The sequence below is a fragment of the Cervus elaphus genome, chromosome 19 (assembly GCF_910594005.1).
Source record: "Cervus elaphus chromosome 19, mCerEla1.1, whole genome shotgun sequence".
Lineage (NCBI taxonomy): Eukaryota > Metazoa > Chordata > Mammalia > Artiodactyla > Cervidae > Cervus > Cervus elaphus.
Window position 1 is genome coordinate 89,030,454 of NC_057833.1, and position 24,132 is coordinate 89,054,585.

The 24,132-nt window shown below is 45.6% G+C and overlaps 1 protein-coding gene across 2 annotated transcripts in view; it reads left to right on the forward strand.

The window, feature by feature from the left end:
• The window catches only part of CLSTN2 (calsyntenin 2), a 728,241-nt gene that overhangs the window by 652,478 nt on the left and 51,631 nt on the right, over positions 1 to 24,132 (forward strand). For both annotated transcript variants that reach the window (XM_043874074.1, XM_043874073.1), the window contains exon 9: positions 22,516 to 22,678. In XM_043874074.1, coding sequence (XP_043730009.1) covers positions 22,516 to 22,678 — 163 coding nt within the window. The remainder of the gene's footprint in view (positions 1 to 22,515; positions 22,679 to 24,132) is intronic.

A 24,132-nucleotide genomic window follows, 5' to 3' on the forward strand; every position in this document is an offset into this window, starting at 1 on the left:
CTGATCAATGTTTAAGGAGACAGAAAACATCTGGGAAATGAGCAGACCAAGCAGCACATACACATATATGGAAGACCACAGAGGAAAAGCATATTTGATGATACAAGTGGGCTTATTTATGAAACAGAAATAGACTCACAGACACAGAAAACAAACTTATGGTGAGCAAAGGAGAAAGCAAGGGAGGGATAAATTAGTTGGGATTAACATATACATACTACTATATATAAAATAGATAACCAACAAGATTCTACTGTATAGCATTCAGTTCAGTTCAGTTCAGCCACTCAGTCATGTGCAACTCTTTGCGACCCCATGAACCACAGCACACCAGGCCTCCCTGTCCATCACCAACTCCTGGAGTTTACCCAAACTCATGTCCATTGAGTTAGTGATGCCATCCAACCATCTCATCCTCTGTCGTCCCCTTCTGCTCCTGACCTCAATCTTTCCCAGCATCAGGGTCTTTTCAAATGACTCAGCTCTTCACATCAGCGGGCTAAAGTATTGGAGTTTCAGCTTCAGCATCAGTGCTTCCAATGAACACCCAGGACTGATCTCCTTTAGGGACTGGTTGGATCTCCTTGCAGTCCAAGGGACTCTCAAGAGTCTTCTCCAACACCACAGTTCAAAAGCATCAATTCTTTGGCACTCAGGTTTCTTTATAGTCCAACTCTCACATCCATACATAACCACTGGAAAAACCATAGCCTTGACTAGATGGACCTTTGTTGACAAAGAAACATCTGCTTTTTAATATGCTGTCTAGATTGGTCATAACTTTCCTTCCAAGGAATGAGTCTTTTAATTTCATGGCTGCATTCACCATCTGCAGTGATTTTGGAGCCCAAGGAAATACAGTCAGTCATTGTTTCCACTGTTTACCCATCTATTTGCCATGAAGTGATGGGACCAGATGCCATGATCTTAGTTTTCTAAATGTTACGCTTTAAGCCAACTTTTTCACTCTCCTCTTTCACTTTCATCAATAGGCTCTTTAGTTCTTCTTTACATTCTGCCATAAGGGTGGTGTCATCTGCATATCTGAGGTTACTGACATTTCTCCCAGAAATCTTGATTCCACCTTGTGCTTCCTCCAGCCCAGCGTTTCTCATGATGTACTCTGCATATAAGTTAAATAAACAGGGTGACAATATACAGCCTTGACATACTCCTTTTCCTATTTGGAACCAGTCTGTTGGTCCATGTCCAGTTCTAACTGTTGCTTCCTGACCTGCATACAGATTTCTCAGAAGGCAGGTCAGGTGGTGTGGTATTCCCATCTCTTTCAGAATTTTCCACAGTTTATTGTGATCCACACAGTCAAAGGCTTTGGCATAGTCAATAAAGCAGAAATAGATGTTTTTTCTGGAACTCTCTTGCTTTTTCGATGATCCAGCAGATGTTGGCAATTTGATCTCTGGTTCCTCTGCCTTTTCTAAAACCAGCTTGAACATCTGGAAGTTCACGGTTCACGTATTGCTGAAGCCTGACTTGGAGAATTTTGAACATTACTTTATTAGCGTGTGAGATGAGTGCAATTGTGTGGTAGTTTGAGCATTTTTTTGGCATTGCCTTTCTGTGGGATTGGAATAAAAACTGACCTTTCCCAGTCCTGTGGACGCTGCTGAGTTTTCCAAATTTGCTGGCATATTGAGTGCAGCACTTTCACAGCATCATCTTTCAGGATTTGAAATAGCTCAACTGGAATACCATCACCTCCACTGGCTTTGTTTGTAGTGATGCTTCCTAAGGCCCACTTGACTTCACATTCCAGGATGTCTGGCTCTAGGTGAGTGATCATACCATCATGATTATCTGGGTCATGAAGATCTTTTTTGTACAGTTCTTCTGTGTATTCTTGCCACCTCTTCTTAGTATCTTCTGCTTCTGTTAGGTCCCTACCATTTCTGTCCTTTATTGAGCCCATCTTTGCATGAAATGTTCCCTTGAAATTTTCTTGAAGAGATCTCTGATCTTTCCCATTCTCTTGTTCTCTATTTCTTTGCATTGATCTCTGAGGAAGGCTTTCTTATCTCTCCTTGCTATTCTTTGGAACTCTGCATTCAAATGGGTATATCTTTCCTTTTCTCCTTTGCTTTTCACTTCCCTTCTTTTCACAGCTATTTGTAAGGCCTCCTCAAACAGCCATTTTGCTTTTTTGCATTTCTTTTCCAGGGGGATTGTCTTGATCCCTGTCTCCTATACACTGTCACATACCTCCATCCATAGTTCATCAGGCACTCTGTCTATCAGATCTAGTCCCTTAAATCTATTTCTCATTTCCATTGTATAGTCATAAGGGATTTGATTTCGGTCATACCTGAATGGCCTAGCGGTTTTCTCCACTTTCTTCAATTTCAGTCTGAATTTGGCAATAAGGAGTTCATGATCTGAGCCACAGTCTGCTCCCGGTCTTGTTTTTGCTGACTGTATAGAGCTTCTCCACCTTTGGCTGCAAAGAATATAGTCAGTCTGATTTCGGTGTTGACCATCTGGGGATGTCCATGTGTAGAGTCTTCTCTTGTGTTGTTGGAAGAGGGTGTTTGCTATGACCAGTGCATTCTCTTGGCAGAAGTCTGTTAGCCTTTGCCCTGCTTCATTCTGTACTCCAAGGCGAAATTTGCCTTTTACTCCAGGTGTTTCTTGACTTCCTACTTTTGCATTCCAGTCCCCTATAATGAAAAGGACGTCTTTCTTTTTTGGGTGTTAGTTCTAGAAGGTCTTGTAGGTCTTCATAGAACTGTTCAACCCAGCTTCTTCAGTGTTACTGGTCAGGGCATAGACTTGGATTACTGTGATATTGAATGGTTTGCCTTGGAAATGAACAGAAATCATTCTGTCATTTTTGAGATTGCATCCAAGTACTGCATTTCAGACTCTTTTGTTGACTATGATAGCTACTCCATTTCTTCTAAGGGCTTCCTGCCCACAGTAGTAGATATAGCATAGGGAACTATATGCAGTATTTTGTAGTTGTTGTTCAGTCACTAAGTTGTGTCCAACTCTTTGGGACCCCATGAACTGCAGCATGCCAGGCTTCCCTGTCCTTCACTATCTCCTGGAGTTTGTTCAAACTCATGTCCATTGAGTCAGTGATGCCATCCAACCGTGTCATCCTCTGTTGCCCCCTTCTCCTCCTGCCCTCAATCTTTACCAGCATCAGGGTCTTTTCCAATGAATAAAAGCCCCTCAGTATCTTGTAATAAGCTATAATGGAAAAGAATCTGAAAAAGAATATATATGTAAAAATACATGTGAATCACTTTGTTGCACACCTGAAACTAACACAATATTTTAAACGATACTTGAATTTAAAATAGAGAAATGTATTTGAAAATTAGAAATACACCCCTATCTGTGAGGGAGAGAAGCTTTCTAATAGATGTGGGCAATCCCACAGTGGAACCAAAGCAAAGCGTTCAAGCAGGAGCCTGCAGTCATGAATCAAAAACATGGTGTGTGCTCAGAGGATGGGGAACTGGGAAAAGTGTTCCTGAATCAGGGTGGGGCAGTCTGCTCTCTTTTTGCCTGCATTGCGCTAGTGTTGTATTGTTACTGCTGGGTCAGTTTTCATGTGTTTACTGGGTTGAAGGAAATACCAAGGAAGCAGTGTCATCTAGAATCAGGAGCCCAGCTCCTTAAGCTGCCTCTGATGGAATCATGGCACTTCTGCAGGCATGTATGGTTCTCATTTGTAGAACACATAGAACGCTCACCCATTCTTCCTCCCTGGGACTCAGGAGAATGTTGGATAACATGAGGGGCACTTTGAAAATAATAAGGTAAAAAAAAAAAGAAAAGAAAAGAATAAGGTGTTAGTTCATTAATGGAAAATGATGAGTGCTGTTGCCATTAATGGTGGTTATTAAGTATCCATTATAAATACAAATTAATCCTAAATCTGATGAGGAATGAGGTGGGTATAAATAAGTAAAAGAGATCTAAGTGAATGGATTTAAAAGGCAGTAATGATAGCAATTGAGAACCAGCCTGGCTCCTCTAATCTCTAGGTGAGTCTTGTGGGGAGGGGAGACCTCCCTAACCCGCTTAATGGAAGAAGTCTGTTGAGAGCGCCGGCCCTGTACTCAACACTGCTGGCGAGCGAGGCATCTTCTTTCCAAAGCAATCCATCCCCTCCCCTGACCTACTCCTATTCTCCCTCTCCTTACTAGCTAGCTTGCCTGAATTTCTGCCCCATTTTCCTTAGGCTAAGGGACTGAAGGTGCAGTCTGGACAGGGGTGTTTTCAAGGGCACTCACCGTCGCTCTGACATTCTAACACCCTTTGCAGGCCATCTACCTGCAGCCACCCCACAAGGGCCAACACCCGGTATGGTGTCAGTCCTTCAGCAGTCCTCAGCCCTGCAGGAGCGGCCTCCCCTGCTCGGCCTGAGGGATGCCCGCCTCTCAGTGCTTAGGGATGAAATGGAATGCTTTGGGAAGCCTCACCTCCTCTCCCAAGGCCCTCTGGCCTCCAACAGTGCCTATGTCCACTTGATTTGCAAGGACCCCTGACAGACACCCTCTTCAACTTCTCATCCAACAATGAATTGATGTTTCTTGAGTGAGAACACCACATCTTGGTGTAGAGCAGAGCTTCTCAATTCTCATGTGTAAGCCCATCACCTGGAGATCTTGTTAGAATGTCATTCTGATTCAGTGTTGGGGCAGGATCTGAGATTCTCATTTCTGACCAGCTCCCAGGGGACACCTTTGCTACTAGCAAGTACTGTTGCTGATGGATGACTCATGTTTTGCTCAGCAAGGCTTTCCAGCCAGGTTCTGGACACAAACTCACTGTGAAACCTCGGGCCAGTTATTTAACCTCTCTGAGCCTCCCTGGATCTGTAAAGTGGCAAAAATAATAGTATTGCCTCCAAGAATTGTTGGAAGAATTGAGTAAGGCAATGCCTGCAGAATTCTTGGCCCTGGGAGTAGCACAAAGCAGATGAGAGAGGGTGGTACTTGCAGTACCAACATTGAGTGAGGTCACAGGATGATGGGGGGAACCCTTCTCCTAAGGGTGCCTTCCCTGGGAAGATGTTTCAGAGATTTTGAAGAGCACATCATTCAGGTTCAGTACTGCTGGAGCCAAGGACAACCATTTCCACATCTCTGAATGTAAAGACTGTTAGCATTTCAGGAAAATGAGCCCCTACTAAACAGCATTTAATTCATGAGGAAACTGGCTTTGGGGAGATTCAATAGGTCCCCAGTTGTGTGGTGTGTGGCCAGCCCATTTAAATGTCTTTAGATACATAGAATTCTTGCTTGTTTGTTTGTTTAAAGTGACCATAGATGACATGTAATGAGAAACACTCTTTGAAATACTGAGGGCAATCAGGGATCAGAGTAATAACTGTGCCTGGTATCAGTGAAGGATTGGAGCTGGGGTGGGGAGTTAGAGAGCTGTGTAGGGTGTGTAGTTGGGAACTGGTCTGGGTGGGCCAACCAGGGTGAGAGAAGTAAAAGGAGGGGTGACTGATGGAAGTGAGATGCAAAAATGGAGATGACTACCAAAAGAGGACAGTGAGAAAATGGGTGTGTTTGGAGAAGCAGGGATTATGGGTTTAGTGAGACGGGTGTGTTGGTTTCCTATTGTTACTATACAGGTTGCCACCTACTTGTAGCTTCAAACAACACAAATTTATAATCTTGGAGTTTGGAGGTCAGATGTCTGAAATCAGAGCTATTGGGTTGACCAAAAAGTTTTTTTGATTCTTCCATAAGATGTTACAGAAAAACCTGAAGGGATTTTTTGACCAACTCAATAAAATCAAGGTGTTAGAAGAGTGGTGTGCATTCTGAAAGCCCTGGGGTGAATGGGACTCCCTTCCCTTTCTGGCTTCTGGAGGCTTCCCCCATGTTCCTCAGCTTGTGGCACTTCCTATATCTTCCAGGTTAGCAGTCACATGGGCCTCTGCTTCATCACATAACCTCTGACCCTCCTGCCTCCCTTTCACTTACAAGGACCCTTGAGGTTGCCAGGATAATCAGGCTAATTTCTCATCTCAAAATCTTTCACTTAATCACTTCTGAAAAGTCCCTTTGCCAAGTAAGAGAACATAGTCACAGATTTTAGGGTTAGAGTATAGACATCTCTGGGGCCATTATTCTGCCTACAAGTTCAGTTCAGTTCAGTCACTCAGTCGTGTCCGACTCTTTGCCATCCCATGGACTGCAGCACGCCAGGCTTCCCTGTCCATCACCGATTCCCGGAGCCTGCTCAAACTTATGTCCATTGAGTCGGTGATGCCATCCAACCATCTCATCCTCTGTCGTCCCCTTCTCCTCCCACCTTCTATCTTTCCCAGCATCAGGGTCTTTTCCAATGAGTCAGTTCTTCACATCAGGTGGCCAAAGTATTGGAGTTTCACCCTCAGCATCAGTCCTTCCAATGAATATTCAGGACTGATTTCCTTTAGGATTGACTAGTTTGATCTCCTTGCAGTCCAAGGGACTCTCAAGAGTCTTCTCCAACACCACAGTTCAAAAGCATCAATTCTTCAGCGCTCAGCTTTGTTTATAGTCCAACTCTCACATCCAAGCCTCCAAGTTGGGGGTGACTTTAATGTGTCTGTCTTCCAGGATTTTGTTAGAAATGTAACTTATTAAAGAAGTTCCTAAAAAAAAGAAAGAAAAGAAAAGTTTTATCCAAGAGTTTGGGACAGAGGGAAAATTTTTTTTCATGACCCAACTATATTAATATATTAGCAGATTTGTAAGGAGAACTTCCCCTTGACACAAACACTGAGGACCAAGGTCATACAGGGCATCCTGGTAGAGTTGCCTTCATCTGGGATCTCCAAGAAAGAGCCACAGCACGGGAAAGGCAGCCTGCAGGCCATGAGGACCTGGGAGAGTCCTTGTCTTGGCCTTCCCTCCCTCTTCTCAGCACTACCCTCCCCTTACCTGATAAATTCAACGCCTCCCCCTAGAATCTCAGTGTATTAAGAAAAACTCACCTGTGTACTTTTCCTTTACTCTCATACTATGCCACACTCATAACTCTTCTGATATTAGATGTGGTTTTGTTTTTTTTATACAAAGCAATTCTCCCCAGTATCAGCTGGATGTCCTACCATTCGATTCAGTTTCTGTCACTAACTGGAATTAGCAGAGATTGCGGGCTCAGTCACATGAGACACACCCACTTCAGATGCCAATCACAAGTAGTAAGTCCCCAGGTTACCCACCACTTCTGTCCAGCTAGGCTACAAGTCGGAGGTCCCCATGACCCCTTCCTTGGATTTGATCATTTGCTAGAACAGCTCACAGAATTCAGGGGAACATTTACCTGTGTTGATCACTTTTATGTAATAAAATAAATAGATAAAGGATACAGATGAGCAGTCAGATGAAGAGACACATAGGGTGAGGTCTAGAAGGGTCCCAAACTCAGGAGCTTCTGTTCCTGTGAAATTGGGGTCTGTTAGGCTTCCCTGGTGGCTCAGAGGTTAAAGCGTCTGCCTGCAATGTGGGAGACCTGGGTTCGATCCCTGGGTCGGGAAGATCCCCTGGAGAAGGAAATGGCAACCCACTCTAGTATTCTTGCCTGGAGAATCCCATGGATGGAGGAGCCTGGCGGGCTACAGTCCACGGGGTCACAGAGAGTCGGACATGACTGAGTGACTTCAGTTTCACTTTCACCCTTCTAGTACATAGGTGTATTCACCAACCTGGAAGTTCCCTGAACCCCATACTATTGGGATTTTTATGGAGGCTTTATCATGTAGGCATGACACACGAGTAACTCTTTCTGCAACCCCTTTCCCCTCTCACCTCTCCCTAGAATAGTGGGTAGGACTAAAAGTTCCAAGCTTCCAATCATGGTTTCGCCTTTCTAGTGACTGACTCTCATCCACCAAGAGTAGCCTTGTTAGAACAAATGGCATTTCTACCACACAGGAAGTCCCAAGAGAGTGAGGTGCTTGGTCTCAGATGCTTTTATCATTAAGGAAATCACAAAGGTCTTAGCTCTGTGTCAGGAACTGGGATCAAAGACTAAATGTTAGGACAAAAGATTCTCCTAGCACCGCTATTTACAAGGATTTTTAGGTCAGGAGCCATAGGCAGAGGCCAGTATTTTACACACACATATATACATGTATATAGTATATATATATATATATATATATATATAGTATTATCTTGCTCATATTCAGGCATAATAATAAACGCTTGATGAAGTGGTCTTAAGCCTGAGCCTCTCCCCCACTTCTGCCAGGTCACCAGAGAGAACCTCAGAGGCCTGGCCTGGCAGAGCCAAGGCTCCAGGCTCCCCAAGCAGGAACTGAGCCTCTTCCACATGAGGCAGGGTGCCTAGCACATGGCAGGCTGCATGCATATTTGTTGGATGAATGAATGAATATAGTGTACAGACTTTTCAATGGGATTCAATTATTTAATTATTGATTCTTCTTTTATGTACATTTCCAGAACACCTATAACATGTCACAGTTTACTATTATTACATAGGATTCAAATAGCCTTTTCTCATCCCCAGAACAATGGTGACCTATGTGGTCACTTTACTGTTTCTATCAGGTACATGGTAAGATAGAATGCTGGGCACAGCCTTGGAGAACTTTCTATTAATAAGTCCCAGCCCTGCACTTTGGGAACATGGCCAGAACACGGCTGTTACGGGTTGAACTGGATTCCTCCAAAACAGCTGTTAAAGTCCTAACCTCTAATACCCCAGAATGTGACTTTATTTGCAAAGGTTGTTACAAATGGAATTAGGAAGATGAAGTCATACTGGAGTAGGGCGGACCTGCAACCCCCTAACCCAATGTGACTGGTGTCTTAGAAGATGACGATGTGAAGATGGAGGATTGGTAGACTGCATCTGTGAGCCAAGGAGAGAGGCCTGTGGCTACTGACCCTAGGCATGGAGCAGACCTTCCCTCAGAACCCTCCAAAGGACCAACCCTGCTAACATCTTGATCTCAGACTTCTAGCCTGCAGAACTGTAAGACCAATAGTTCTTGGTCTTACTAGTGGGTGGTTCTTTGGTTCTTTGGTGGTTCTTTCCTTGTAGTTGTTTAGTTGCTAAGTCATGTCCTACTCTTTTGTGACCCCATGGATTGTGGCCCACCAGGATTCTCTGTCCATGGAATTTCCCAGGCAAGAATACTGGAGTGGGTTGCCATTTCTTCCTCCAGGGGATCTTCCCAACCCTACAATCAAACCTGTGTCTCTTGCATTGCAGGTGGATTCTTTACCACTGTACTACCTAGGGTTCCTAGCAGCCCTCGCAAACTAATACAAAGGCTAACACAGAATTGTGCACTTAGACCTCCCCAGTCTTGTTTGAAGGCTATACAACCTGGTCCCCACACAGTGTAGCTTGGATAGAGGTGAACCACACATATCTCTCTTAATGAAGTGGCCCATTTGTATTTCCTGACATCTACAATCAGACCCAAGGTTAAAACTAGCAGGTGCTTTGCCCCTGATCAGTGCTTCATTGGTGCCCCAGAGTCCATGCTGAGTGACTAGTCTGGGCATGGAGCTGGTCAGAGCATACCCCACCTTGTCTCCAAAACAAGAGAAGGTTGGTGCTGGCAGGTTCCTGTGTTTCTTTGGGTGTTCCAGTGGAGAAGAAAGAGGAAGTGGGGAGGGAGAAGAGATATTGCTGGATCTTAAAAACTGTTCCCAAAGCTTTGTGTGAGACTAAAACCCAACAGTGAAAATTCCAAGTGGTGAATCTCCCTAACAGACCGGTCTTAAGATCTTGGATGTACTGATGCTTTTAAAACTGTGGCTGTTCCCTAAAGATTTCTACACAGACTCCCAAACTTAATGGGCTGACTTGTAGTTCAGACAGGGCACCCAATTTCTTTGCTGTGGAATTCCTAGCAGAGGCAACCTGTTCACAGGCCTTCCCTGGAGGCCCCTGTAAAATGCAGATCGGCCCCTCCCTCTCCAGAAATCACTCTGCGGGTGGGGGCGGGGGGAGGAGCAGGTGATCCACATGTGGCCAGGATGCATCTTTTCTGGAGCAGCCATGTGAAGTTTATAGCCAAGGTGCACTGACAGTCTGTAATTATAATCAGGAACTCCAGAGGCCACCAGGGCAAAATCAAAGTGGGAAGCCCCTGTGGTACAGTCTCTGTGCTAGAAGTTCAGCTGCTCTGTTTGGAAGGCACCCTTGTCTCAGCCACTCAACCCTCAGAGTGGGTAGAGTCTCAGCTACTCTCCACTCAGCTCAGGAGAGCTGACAGATACATACCAGGTGGGCATGTGACCTGTGAGAGAGGTTAGCCACGTGGCACCTGGTTCACAGAGCCAATACCTAAGGAGATCCCAGTGAGATTTGAGATACAGGAGGCACTGGCTGACTTGGCATGTGCTGTCTTTGGAGATGGAAACACTTAAACAATTCCATTCAAGATCAGCTCAATTTTCCAAGGGGGCAGAATTTATTATTTGAATTATTCAGGGGAGTTTTATTCATCTACACCAAGATATTAATAAATGCCAACTAAATTATAATTATGTTTCCCTAAAGATATCTGCTGAGATGCCTCCTCTTTTTTTTAACTTGCAAAGAGGAGTCAAACTGTGTGTTTATGGACAGCCAGTCTTAATATTCTGAGTGGCAGGATGAAAAATTAATTTTCTTCAAATGCATACATTACTGAATAGTTAGCTGCATCTGAGCAGCCTGGGGTCCCCTTCAAAGAGCCTATGATTCATTTTTATCTTTGTCAAAGGATAACATTCAAAGGCACCTGAGGACAGGAAGCAGGAGTTCTGGGCTCCAGCCCTGCCACCTACAAGTTCCTTCACCATGACCGAATCCCTGATATTCTCTGACCCAAAGACTGGTCAGAGGCTCCAGGGGACCCTCCCACCTACTCTTCTGCAGCTCCCTCTCTTGCTGAAGGCAGGAGGCTGAGGGCTCCCGAGGATGGGGTCTATCCTCCTTGACACAACATAAATCTTCACCACCCCCTCTCCTTCTTTGCGCATCCCTCCTTATGGTGCTCACCCGGTCTCCAGGTCCTTTAAGTTCGCCCCTCATTTTCTTTTTGGAAAGGTCATTGGGCACTTGTTACCCAGGACTTGGTCCCCATCGTAGCTGAAAGGCTGTGTGCCTAGTAACAGAGGAAGAGGCCTCAGGGAAGAGCAGATGGGGCTTTGCAGAATATGGCACCTATTCATCCTTCCATCCATGCTTTCACTCATGCGATCTGCAGTTACCAAGAACCTACCACATACCTGGAGACAGACATGGTTCTTGACCTCATGGATCTTGGAGTCAAAGACTGTCTTCACCAACAGGACAGCCACCAGCCACGTGTGACTGTTGAGTCCTTGAAATGCGGCTAGTCTGAACTGAGATGTGCTATTAATGTGACAGACACAAAGACTTCATAAGAAAAACATAATGGAAAATGTCTTTCTAAGTTTTACTGTTGATTACATGTTGAAATGATAAATGGATATATCAGATTAAATACAGCATAGTATTAACATTGACTCACTTTTTTTATTTTTAGATTTTTAATGGAGCTACTAGAAAATGTGGGATTACATATGTGCTTTAAGTTTTGAGAGGGACTTGAGAGGGTGGAGGTGGGCAGGGATGGTGTGGGCTGATACAGAGTAGCCTGGGTAGCCTGAAGGGGTGAGAAGCTGGGCACGTCCTGGACCACCTGCGGGGAGGGCAGAGGAAGTAGTTGAAGGTAATGAGGACCAAGCAAGCACCAAGAATAGCCCCCTCTTTTTTAAGCACTCACTATGTCAGATCATTTAATTTCATGGCTGCAGTGATTTTGGAGCACAAAAACATAAAGTCTGTCACTGTTTCCATTGTTTCCCCATCTATTTGCCATGAAGTGATAGGACCAAATGCCATGATCTCGGTTTTCTGAATGCTGAGTTTAAAACATGCTGCTCCTTGGAAGAAAAGTTATGACCAACCTAGACAGCATATTAAAAAGCAGAGACATTACTTTGCCAACAAATGTCCATCTAGTCAAAGCTACGGTTTTTCCAATAGTTATGTATGGATGTGAGAGTTGGACTATAAAGAAAGCTGAGCACTGAAGAATTGATGCTTTTGAACTGCGGTGTTGGAAACGACTCTTAAGAGTCCCTTGAGCTGCAAAGAGATCCAACCAGTCCATCCTAAAGGAAATAAGTCCTGAATATTCATTGGAAGGACTGATGCTGAAGCTGAAACTCTAATACTTTGGCCACCTGATGCAAAGAACTGACTCATTTGAAAAGACTCTGATGCTGGGAAAGATTAAAGGTGGGAGGAGAGGGGGATGACAGAGGATGAGATGGTTGGATGGCATCACTGACTCAATGGATATGAGTTTGAGCAAGCTCCAGGAGTTGGTGATGGACAGGGAAGCCTGGCATGCATGGGGTCACAAAGAGTTGGACACGACTGAGCAACTGAACTGAACTGAACTGATGTCAAGTCATATATATGAGGTACTCATGAGGTGGTTGCTAATGTTATTATTTCCATTTTATAGATGAAGAAACTGAGGCAGAAAGAGGGAATGTGACTTGCCTGTCACCTGTCACATTGTGCCATGACAGCCAGGAAGTAGTCAAATCAGGATTTGAGTGTGGAGGCCAGACTCCAGAGCCTCAGTGTTGAACTTGCTTCAGCCCCTCTCTAGGGTTGGGCTGAGGAGTGAGCCCCTGGTGGGGAATGGGCGCCCCCATAGGTTTGGAGCAGCAAAGGGCCCGGTCTGAGGAGACAGGAAGGCTAATCGGGGGGCAGGGAGCTTGGAGGACACCCCAGTATATGCTGGCAGCAGTGCAGCTGGGAGAAGGGCTGAGCCTGGTGCTTCCACGGCACCTGCTCTGCCGGGTTCTCTGCCCACCCTGTTACAAGCTGGCCCTCATCCTTGTGTTCTAGCCACAGGGCCACCACCTGCGCTGTCCCTCTGCCTCCAGCTTTCTTACGGACCCCCTCACCTGCCTCCTTCCTTTCACCATCACTTCCAGCCTCCATAACTGGATAAATCTCCCAATTATGGACTCATTTTGCACCTGGTACATCCCCTTCATGGGCTTTGCAGGTGGCGCTAGTGGTAAAGAACCTGCCTGCCAATGTAGGAGACATAAGAGATGTGGGTTTGATCCCTGGATTGGGCAGATCCCCTGGAGGAGGGCATGGCAACCCAATCCACTATTCTTGCCTGGGGAATCCCCATAGACAGAGGAGCCTGGTGGGCTATGGTCCATAGGGTCGCAAAGAGTCGGACATGGGTTAAAGGATTTAGCACACACGCATGCACATCCCCTTCTGGTATTTCTTTCAGATATAAAGTTATATTTATTTATGTGAACATTTCATTTTCTGTCTATTCCTTCAGGGAAGGAACTGTGTCTATTTTTGCTCACTTTATATATGCAACACCTAGAATAATTCCTGACCCATTACTGCTATCAGTAAATATCCACTGGATACATAATCAGATCTTCCTGCAACATGGATGTTCTATCCACTGTACAGATGAAGAAACTGGCACTTAAAGAAACTTGCCCCAGGTTCCAGATCAGAAAGGCAATTTCCCCCACTAAAAGCCATTGCCAGTCAGTGAGACTGCAAGGAGGCAACCATGCCTGGGTGTAGGATGGGGGGGTGGGTGGGAGGCTGATAAGACAGTCCTGGGTCCTTTCCAGGCCGGGGTCTTACTGTTACTAGGACTCACTCATATCTGACGACCTTCACCCTGCTTCCTTTACACCATGAGGCTCCCACCTTCCAGAACTCTCCATGTCTGCTGAACTTTTGCAACCCTTCCTCTTGGGCTGCCAGCCTAGTGAGGTCACCAGGATTCCAAGTGTTTGACACAGATAGGGCCTCATCCTCATGATCAGGATCATGCTCCAGCTTCCTAATCTGGACTCTCATCACCTTTTTCTAGAGAAACCGATTCCACTGTTGCTGGCTTATACTGTAATCATTCATTCATTCATTCATTGAAAGTGGCCATTGTTTCCCTTAGACCGTACCTTGAGAAACTCATAGTCTTTTATGGGAGGGAGTCTTACTCATGTGGTGGAACTCTAACTGCCTCAACCCCATCCTAAAGTGATGGGGTTCACTCACTTTCAAGACAGTTCCTTTCTGGAACCAAGCAATCTTTTCTTTGTGCAGTCAATTGTGATCAGGGAAAGTACCCTAGACGAGGAATAGTCTCTTTCCTAATTGTCAAATTGAAGACATATGCTTCCTGGCCTGTTAAAATATTAAACTTGCTCTGTACACAGTCGCTTACAACCTGCAACAGGCAGACCATGCCTTCAAGGCTCCGATCTGAGCCCCAGGGCCCTGACAGATGTCAGCTGTTCGGGAAATTCAGGAGGAGAATACCTGCAGATGAATTCCATGGCATGTCCTGGAAACAAAAACCAGGGAGGAAGGGGAAAAGCCGGGCTTGGGAGGCTTTTTGTTTGGGGGGGGTGGGGTGAGGGAGTGCTCAAATGTGTGATCAGAGGCAGGAAAGCTTCCAGGTGGGGCAGGAGGGATGGCGGGAGGGGAGGGTGTGCAGAGAAAGGAGCATCTGTCTGGTGGATAGCGGGAAGTCGCTGGCAGAAATCTTCCTGTTTTGTTTGTTGTCACATTCCCAGTTCCAGGGAAGTGCCTGGGACATAGTAGGCACTTGATCAGTCTGTGTTGAATGAATTGAATGAATCTCACAGGATGTGTCTTCTGAGAGTTTTTTTCCAGGCGATATTCATAGGTGCCCCAAGGGCTTCCCAGGTGGTTCAGTGGTAAAGAACCCACCTGCCGATGCCATAGATACAAAAGTTGTGGATCAGGAAGTCCTGGATCAGGAAGATCCCCTGGAGTAGGAAATGGCAACCCACTCCAGTATTCTTGCCTGGGAAATCCCATGGACAGAGGAGCCTGGGGGGCTACTGTCCATGGGGTTGCAAAGAGTTGGACACAACTGAGCACACACACACACACACACACGGGAAAATAAAATAAAGGGCTTCAGAAAATTTGGCAAACTGACTATTCTATTCCCCACAGTAGCACAGTAAGTGCTCTGCAGCAGTGGTTCTCAAACTTAGCCTCTCTGAACCACCTGGAGGGCCTGTTAAAACACAGACTGCCAGGCGCACTCCTCCTCAGTGGTCTAGGGTAGGGCTTGAGAATTTGCATGTGTAGAGCTTCAAGTTCCTAAATGTCTCAGCTCAGGCTGCTATAACAAAATACCACAATTGCCAGTTTAGACAACAGATGTTTGTTATTGTTGTTCAGTCACTAAGTCATGTCTGCCTCTTTGCAACCCCATGGACAGCAGAATGCCAGGCTTCCCTGTCCTTCACCATCTCCTGGAGTTTGCTCAAACTCATGTCTATTGAGTCGGTGATGCCATCCAACCATCTCATCCTCTGTTGTCCCCTTCTCCTTCTGCCTTTAATCTTTCCTAGCATCAGGGACTTTTCCAATGAGTTGTCTCTTCACATTAGGTGGCCAAAGTATTGGGGCTGCAGCTTCAGCATCAGTCCTTCCGATGAATATTCAGGGTTGATGTACTCTCACTTTACTGAGAGTGAGATTTCTGCCCTAACCTCTGACTCTCACATCAACTCAGCCAACCCTACCTCTGTGGGGCTTTGCAGAATTTGCCAGTCAGCCCCAGGCTGGGCAAGAGAACCTTTATCCTGGTTGAGGGACTAATTGAAGTGCACTTTTCATTGCATGGAAATGAGGCCCATCAGTAAGACCTGGAAGTTAAAGGATCTCCCCAGGGTGTCATGCTGGGGTGACACCAGCTGATCCAGTAAGCTGATCACACAGGCAAAAATCATATCATGGGGCCAGGGCACCAGTCTTATCATTGCTGCATAATAAAGGTGTTCCTCTCTCCCCATGGATAAATTTAAATCCTGGGTGCTAGCAATTCTTGATTTACACTCTCTGAGCACAAATTACAAGGACAACCTTTTGGGATGGTTTTGAGGATTTGCGCAAATGTTCCTCAACCAAATTGCAAATGGGAGTAGTCTCTTTGACACCGGCCACCTTTTATGTTTCCTGCTCCCCTGGGCTCCACTGCCCTGAGTCAGCAATTGCTTTTTGACAGAAGACCCACCAGGTGCTTTCTGAGCTGTCATAAACACCTGCTGCTGAAAAACCACTGAACTTTTCCCTGCCAATTCAGAAGCGCAGGCGACCTCCTGGGGAGATCTTAAATCGATTTGCAAATAAGAGTGGCATCTTTGCCTTGGTGTGAGGTTGATCTTAGCACTAACCAAAACCTCATCTTTCTAATGTTCCAAAACAGTGGCCTGGGGCCAGGTGGCCTTGCAAGTCCTCGGTGAGAATGCAGTTGGTTTCAATCCTCTTGGTTCATTAGCGTTCCATTTCAGCAACCAAAGTTCAATTTTGACCTACCCTTCAAATATGTCCTGTGGGGTAGGAGCTTATGAAGCTTATGTATTCACTCTCATCTGAATCTAACACATGAGAAGGCTGCTGCAGTGAAGAGTGGCTTTCTAGAACACAAGGCACTTACTTAAATAAAGTAACACACTCCTTAGCGTGGTGTACAAGCTTCTCAGGATCCCAGCCCCACTGCTTTCCACCAGCCTCACCTCCAGCCACACATATCTGACACAACACTGGTTGGAAAGTATCTTTCTATCATGCACAGAATCATCTCTCTTGATTGCTTTATCGAATGTTTCATTTTGCGGTAATCTTATCTTTCTTCCAATTCACTAACTCTGTTGTTGGCTTTCTTGATTTATTTCAACAACTATGTCTTTTATTTCTGAAATTTCTCTCTGGTTCTTTTTCAAACCTGCCTTCTCCTACCTCCTTTCCAATTGCTCCATTTTCTCTGGTTCCTGGAATGTGTTTGATCATCTGTTTTGTCTGCTTTTTCTCAGGCATGCAAAGAATTGTTCCCTCTATGTTTTATCAGTTTTAACTCTCAGTTCATCTCCAGCAGGAATGGTCCTGCTCATGCCCTGGGTTGGGAGCACACGTCTGTCCAGAGGTTTTGAGTATGTCTTTGCTAAAGGCCTAAAGACTTCAAAGATGCATTTTTAAAGTAGAGTCTAAGTTCTGGATTTCCATGTCAAATGGGTTGTTTACACTTGAAGCTAACATGTATGCTCAGGAATGGTTTGGAGGGGTAACATCTCAGAAGAGATGCTTACCAGAGTGATTGGCTGGCCTCCCCCCACATCCCTGGGTGGATATTGGCAGTGGTCCCAAGACCCAGACTTCAGACAGTCCCAGACTTTATGCAGACATGCCAACTCGAGTTTTCTTTGCACAGAAGACCTGAGTCATTCCTGATTCCTGTGGGCTTTGAAACCACAGCTGATAGGCCGTGCCTTTCTCTCTTATTCTTGTTTTATATTGTTGCTATTGTTGTTATAGTTTATGCAGCATCTCCATGTGTTTGGAAAAGGGAAGGAGTTTCCATATCTGTTCAGGTTGAAAATATGCTCTAAGTATTTTGAGTGCTTTGTTTTAGCTCAATTCACACAACCACCCCATGATGTACATACTATTATTATCCTTACTCTACAGGTGAAGGAATTAAGGATCAGGAAGCTTGAAGTACGTTCCTCAAGTCCAGAACATGGTTCCCCAGAAATTCCTAAAGCCAGTGTGATACCCAACCTGTGACCCCTAGGCTCACCCTACAAGGACTCCCCACCCCCTCCTTGGGTGCCCCGCCCACTGCACTCTGTGGCTGCCTTCAACCCCAGGGCAGCCCCTCACCCTGTCCTACCCACTTCTCATGCTTCTCCTACTACATTTGGTCCTCTCCCCCCGTTGAAATGCCTTCCATCTTACTGAAATGTCAAACACGCTTTCTCAAGCCCTCTCTAGTACATACTGTAAATTCTAAGGAGAAGCGAGGATGGAGTGGTGAGAGCAAATGAGAGGAGCATCTTCGGCATTTGGCAGTAACTTAGCTGGAGGGAGGGACAGAGGGAGGAAGTCAAAAGCAGTGCCCAGTGTACTGGCTTGGATGACAGACTGGATGAGGGAGCATTCGCTGAGGCGGGGCACACGGGACAAGGAGCAGGCGAGGCTGGGGCACGGGGCTATAGGGCTCAGTCTGGGACACGGTGAGTCTGAAGTGCCTGTGGGACAACCGAGCGGACCACTCGGGCAATCTGACATGTGAGTCCATCACTCAAGAGATAAGCGTCTGGGACTTCCCTGGTGGTCCAGAGGTTGAGAATCCACCTGCAAAGGCAGGGCACAGAGCTTCGACCCCTGGTCTGGGAGTATCCCACATGCCAGGGGGCAGTTAGGCCCGGGCACCACAGCTGCTGAGTCTGCACGCGCTAGGGCCTGTGCTTCACAACAAGAGAAGCCTGCATACCGCAACTAAAGAGCGGCCTCCTCTCGCTGCAGCTAGAGAAAGCCCACATGCAGCAATGAAAATACAAGGCAACCAAAAAAAAAAATTAAAAGTAAAAAACTAAGTATTTTAAAAAGAATAAGAGTTAAGTATCTGCTCAAGACCATGATTTGGCAGTGAGCATGCCGAAGATGCAGGTTTGATCTTTGGGTTGAGAAGATCCCCTGGAGAAGGAAATGGCATTTCACTCCAGTATTCTTGCCTGGGAAATCGCCTGATAGGCTATAGTCCATGGGGTCACAAAGAGTCGGGCAGGACTTAGCAAATAAACAACAACAACAAGGGAGGATTAAGTGGTACAAGGAAGAGGAAAAGCTGCTTTGACATTGAGAAGCATGTCCCAAGATTGATTGTTGCTATGACTACCATCTTCCTCCAGCCCTCAAAGACTGGTACCTCATACTGCCTGTAGGAAAAATAAAAAAGCTGTCCAAGTCCTAGGACCTCAGTTCCAAGCTATCCTTGTAGCCTCGTCTCATACTCCTCACCTTTCCCAAACCAATGGGACTGCGTCTGTGCTCCTTCCCTCCTCACAGGGCAATCAGACACTCACTCCCCTCCACCATGTCATCCCAGTGCCTCACACAAATCTGTGGGCAGGAGTCACAATTGTTGCAAGCCTTTTTGTCAATTCTGTGTCTGAACTGGAAGCTCCATGAGGACAGGTGCTTTCCTTCCTTCACAAAGCAGGATATGCATTTAGTAAATGTCCGCAGGACTGAATGAATGAGTGAATCTCCATTCATCCCAAACCCAGTATCTTTTTTTGGCAATAGGATTGATGAATGAAGGATTAAAAGATTGCTGCTCCATTTGCCTGGAATGTTTTCCTTACCATCTATTCCTAATGGAGGCTTAGCAGTTCTAGTGACCCTACGTGCCCGCTTCTCCCAGCCAGAAGTCTGGATCTCACAGTGCGTTGTGTCTTGTGTGTAAGACTAATCTCAATTCCCATTTCATTCAAGTCTCTTGTGTATTTGATACCTAACCACCACTATCACGACCACCACCCCTGCCCGAAATTGAAAATCTGAAGGCAAAGCACATACCTGATAAGTTCTGCATTCCACACAGCCTCTAGTACACTCCCTCACACATTGGTTTGTAGGTAAATGCATCACATATTGAATAACTATGTTCAAAAATACCTGATTTCAAAGACAAAGACCAATACAGCATACTAACGCATATCTATGGAATTTAGAAAGATGGTAACGATAACCCTATATGCAAAACAGAAAAAGAGACACAGATGTACAGAACAGACTTTTGGACTCTGTGGGAGAAGGCGAGGGTGGGATGTTTTGAGAGAACAGCATCAAAACATGTATATTATAAAGGGTGAAACAGATTACCAGCCCAGGTTGCATGCATGAGATAAGTGCTTGGGACTGGTGCACTGGGAAGACCCAGAAGGATGGGGTGGGGAGGGAGGTGGGAGGGGGGATCGGGATGGGGAATACATGTAAATCCATGGCTGATTCATGTCAATGTATGGCAAAAACCACTACAAAAAAAAAACAATAAAACAAAACCAGATTAACCAAGCTAAAAAAAAAAAAAATACCTGATTTCCTGAGGAAACAAACTCAGAACTTTCCATGTGGCCCTTTCTAGGCCATTTAGACCAACTCCTGGCAGCCTAACTTCCTCCCCTCTCGTGAATGGCTTCTCCAGTCCCCAGCTCACCCTGGAGTACCACCCTGCTCCCAGCCCAGACCTCCTTGGCGTTGTTCCTGCTACCCACCCTGTAAGTGATGTGAAAGAAAGCAAGCCAGAGGACCCAGCCCCCACCCAGCCCCGGCAGACATGCAGCACTGCAGAGTCAGCCGGCACGTGGATTCTATGTGGCCATCAGGCCCGAGAGCACGGCCGCTGGAAGTGGGGTGCAGGCGACCGGGGCAAGGGAGCCCCCTTGTGCTGCCCAATTGACTTTTGTGCTTTGTCTACATTTCAAAGGGGATGAGATGCGGAGAGGGTTATTGCACTTCCACCTGCTCCCTTCCCACCCTGGGCTGGTGAGAGCTTTCCTGATGCCTCAGAGGATATCCTGGGGGCAGGGGTGTTCTGACTAGCCATCCTTGACTTGCATCCTGGACTGCAAGTCCAGGGCATGTTGGGCCTCCTTGGGTTGCAAGCTTCCTCACTCGGAAATCTCCTTAGTTCCTCAGTCTCCTGTTGCCCCCAGACCCTGTCTCCTGGTCTTCCTTTCTGCCATACATATACCCCTAGGTCAGCCTCATCTGGGTCCCAGACCCACCCCCAGACTCGTGTACTCAGTCCAGTGTCTGATCACAGGCATCAAGCAGGAGGGGAGTATAAACTGGGTTAGGGCCTCTAGTGGGATATACGCAGTGCTGAACTGTGTACTCAGTGAAATATAACAGGATTTTTGAAATGTCTGCCTGGACCCCTCCTGCTTACCTTCCAAGGGTCCCTAAAATATTCATCAGCCTTTATCAGGTTAATGGACTTCAAAAGGAGTAATTTTCTGAGACATGAGACAAGACAGTATAAAAAAGAACATTAAGGGGAAAAAATCTTACTCTAAAATGAAAGGGAAAAGATCATTTAGCATCCCTGTTGGTGTTATCTATTCATGAGAAACAGCACATTTAATCCAGAGTGGGGTGTAGGGAGGACTTTGATGCCTTCACTTGGGGTCACCTTCCTGCAGAACTCATCTGTCTCCGCTGCCACAGATGACAAGAGCGATGAAGACAAGAGGATGCAGAAGGATCTGAGGGCGAGGGAGCGGGGAAGAGATGGAGTCTAATGTGACTTCTAGGGCACTTGCTTGGATTGGAGGGAGGGGGTGCCATTCCCCAGCCTTGCCACCTTTTGTTCTTCCTAGCTCGTTTTCCAAGACATGCCATGTTGGTTTCTAATTTGGATCACACTGCAAAGACATCAAACCAGTCAATCCTAAAGGAAATCAACCCTGAATAGTCACTGGAAAGACTGCTGCTGAAACTGAAGCTCCAATACTTTGGTCACTGGATGCAAAGAGCTGACTCATTGGAAAAGTCCCTGATGCTGGGAAAGATTGAGGGCAGAATGATAAAGGGGCAACAGAGGATGAGCTGGTTAGACAGCATCACCGACTCAATGGACATGAATTTGAGCAAACTCCAGGAGATAGTGAAAGACAGAGGAGTCTGCCATGCAGTCGCAGAGTCAGACATGACTTAGCGACTGAACAACAAGTGGGATTTGAGTACCTTGAGGTCAGGAATAGTGACTTTATCCTGGCTCCAAATGTCTCTACCCACCCATTAAGGTTAGGTTTTGGTTCACAGGTCTAAGACCATAAGTCTTAGGTACTGAAATTATGAGGGGACGTGAATGTGAGTGTGCTCTGTACCAAGTTCAGCCAGGAGGACTCATCTCTCATCCTTCTTTGGCTTCCCAGGGGCTCTAAGGAAGGATGAAACTGAATCTTCTTGAGAAGACTATCTGTCTCAGAATTTATTTTGCTTCAGTTGAAAGGAGCATGAGACTACAACAGCTCCTTGGGCAAGCATAATATAAAGACAAAGGAATTGAAGGTTTTCTGTTCTTATGAAAAATCCTTCTTCCTTTGTCTGTTGCCTTGTCCTTGCTCATAACTCCTAATTTCTTCCTCTTCTGTTTTGTTCTTTCTCTTTCCCTTCCTCTGCCCCTTCTCTATCTTCATCTTCATTTCTGCTTCCAGCCTAGCATCTTTCTTTTTATAGCTCCATCCATCCCCAAGCTTCGAAAAACAGTTTTAACTTTTTCTCTATTGAGGAACTAAGAAAAAATTTCATACAGAGAAAATTTAAGTTGACACCCCCACCTGTCCACCAAGAACTTGCCAACCTAGACAGTTGGTAATTATGTAACCAAGATAATCTGTCCATAGTCAGTTATTTACCCAATGATTAGTTTCCCAGGTGTTCCTCTACCCCATGGTTTGCTCCATCATGTTTGATGTGCATTTCTATAGCCTCAGTGCATATCAGCCATTATGTTCACTGAGTCCTTTGCAATAAACATTGTTAACCTAAAGGTCTCTTCTCCCTCTTTCATAATTAGAATAAAAGTCTGTTGGATGTTTCATTGCGTATTCAATTTTAAGTGTTGCTTCTCTTTCTTTTCACTAGATTTGTGACAAAGAATGGCATTACTATGTCATCAATGTGGAGTTTCCTGTGGTCACCTTATACATGGATGGAGCAACGTATGAACCATACCTGGTGACTAACGATTGGCCCATTCATCCATCTCACATTGCCATGCAACTGACAGTCGGCGCTTGTTGGCAAGGTAACCCTTAAGTCCAGCCCTTCTCCCTGGCCCATCTGTGTACAGTCCATCAAATGTAAAGGCAAAGAAAAGGGCATAGCAAGTGGTATGAGCTTCAGCCAGGAAAATTTACTGTCCCCTACTAATAAAACAGGACTTAAAAAGATAAGAATGAATCCAAGCACTAAGCTTGTGTAATAATAAAGCACTTGGCTTGAGACCAGATTTTGACTTTAGATCAACATGAGCAATTTCAGGATTGCCTCTGAGTTGCTAATGCATTTTATTATTCTGGAACCTTATCTGGTTTCAAACTGGGGCTGTGTAGAGAAAAGCCTGCAAGTGGAATCTGGTATAAAAAATTGCCAGTTGGCTCTGTTGCTCTCTACACTGGTCAGGAGCCAAGGATCTCTCTTTATCCCCACTTGAATTGTCTAAGACCCCGATCCTCTGTTCTGGGAACTCTCTTCCTCTGCTGCTGCCTCTCCTCCAGTCCTCAAACCCAGACTCATCACCTCTTTGGAAGTAGGAGAGCCAGCTCTCTCAGCATGCATCTAGCCTTTCTGTTCCCCACTCAGATCTGTTGGCATCTTTGTCTTTGCTCCCTTAACAGCTGGGCTTCTTTGAAGTATCAGTGAGAGACCAGAGGGGAAGTAAAACGCTCCTCAAATAAGCAGATCAGTACTTTGAGATGACTCCTCAAACTCCTGTTGATGCCTTCTTTGCAGGTTTCTAAGATTTGAGACCTTAACCATTTGCTGTGCAGGCAGAGGGAAAAGGTGGGTTGTGGTACAAGATTATGACTTCAGAGGACTGGCTCCCTCTAGGGGAGACATAAGCCCATCTGGGTTGGGACAAAGAGTAAGTTCTGGGCAGCTCCATGCAAGAGAAGATGCAAGAGGGCATGAGGTGCAGCCCTGGGAGCACTAGGGGTGCAGAACCTGGGAAGGAGACAAAGCAGGAACGAGGCAGCGGGAGACAGTGTGTTTTTTTAAATTGAAGGATAGTTGATTGACATTGTTGTATTAGTTTCAGGTATACAGCAAAGTGACTCAGTTATATATGTTCTTTTTCAAACTCTTTTCCCTTACAGGTTATTGCAAAATCTTGAGTAGCGTCACCTGTGCTAAATAGTAGGTCCTTGATTATCTATTGTGTTTATAGTAGTGTGTATATGTTAATCCAAATTCCTAATTTATCCATTCCCCCCTTTCCTTTTTTGGTAACCATGGTTGTTTTCTGTCTGTAAGTCTGTATCTGGGTTTCTTTTTTCCAGTTTCTAAATATATTTGTTATTTAATGAAAAGAATTTATTTAGCATTAACTTTTTAAATTTTTCATTGGAGGATAACTGCTTTGCAGGGTTGCATTGGTTTCCGCAGTGCAACAATAGGAATGAGCTCTATGTGTATGTGTATGTGTATCCCTGCCCTCTTGAGCCGGCCTCCCACCCACCCTCATCCCAGCCCTCTAAG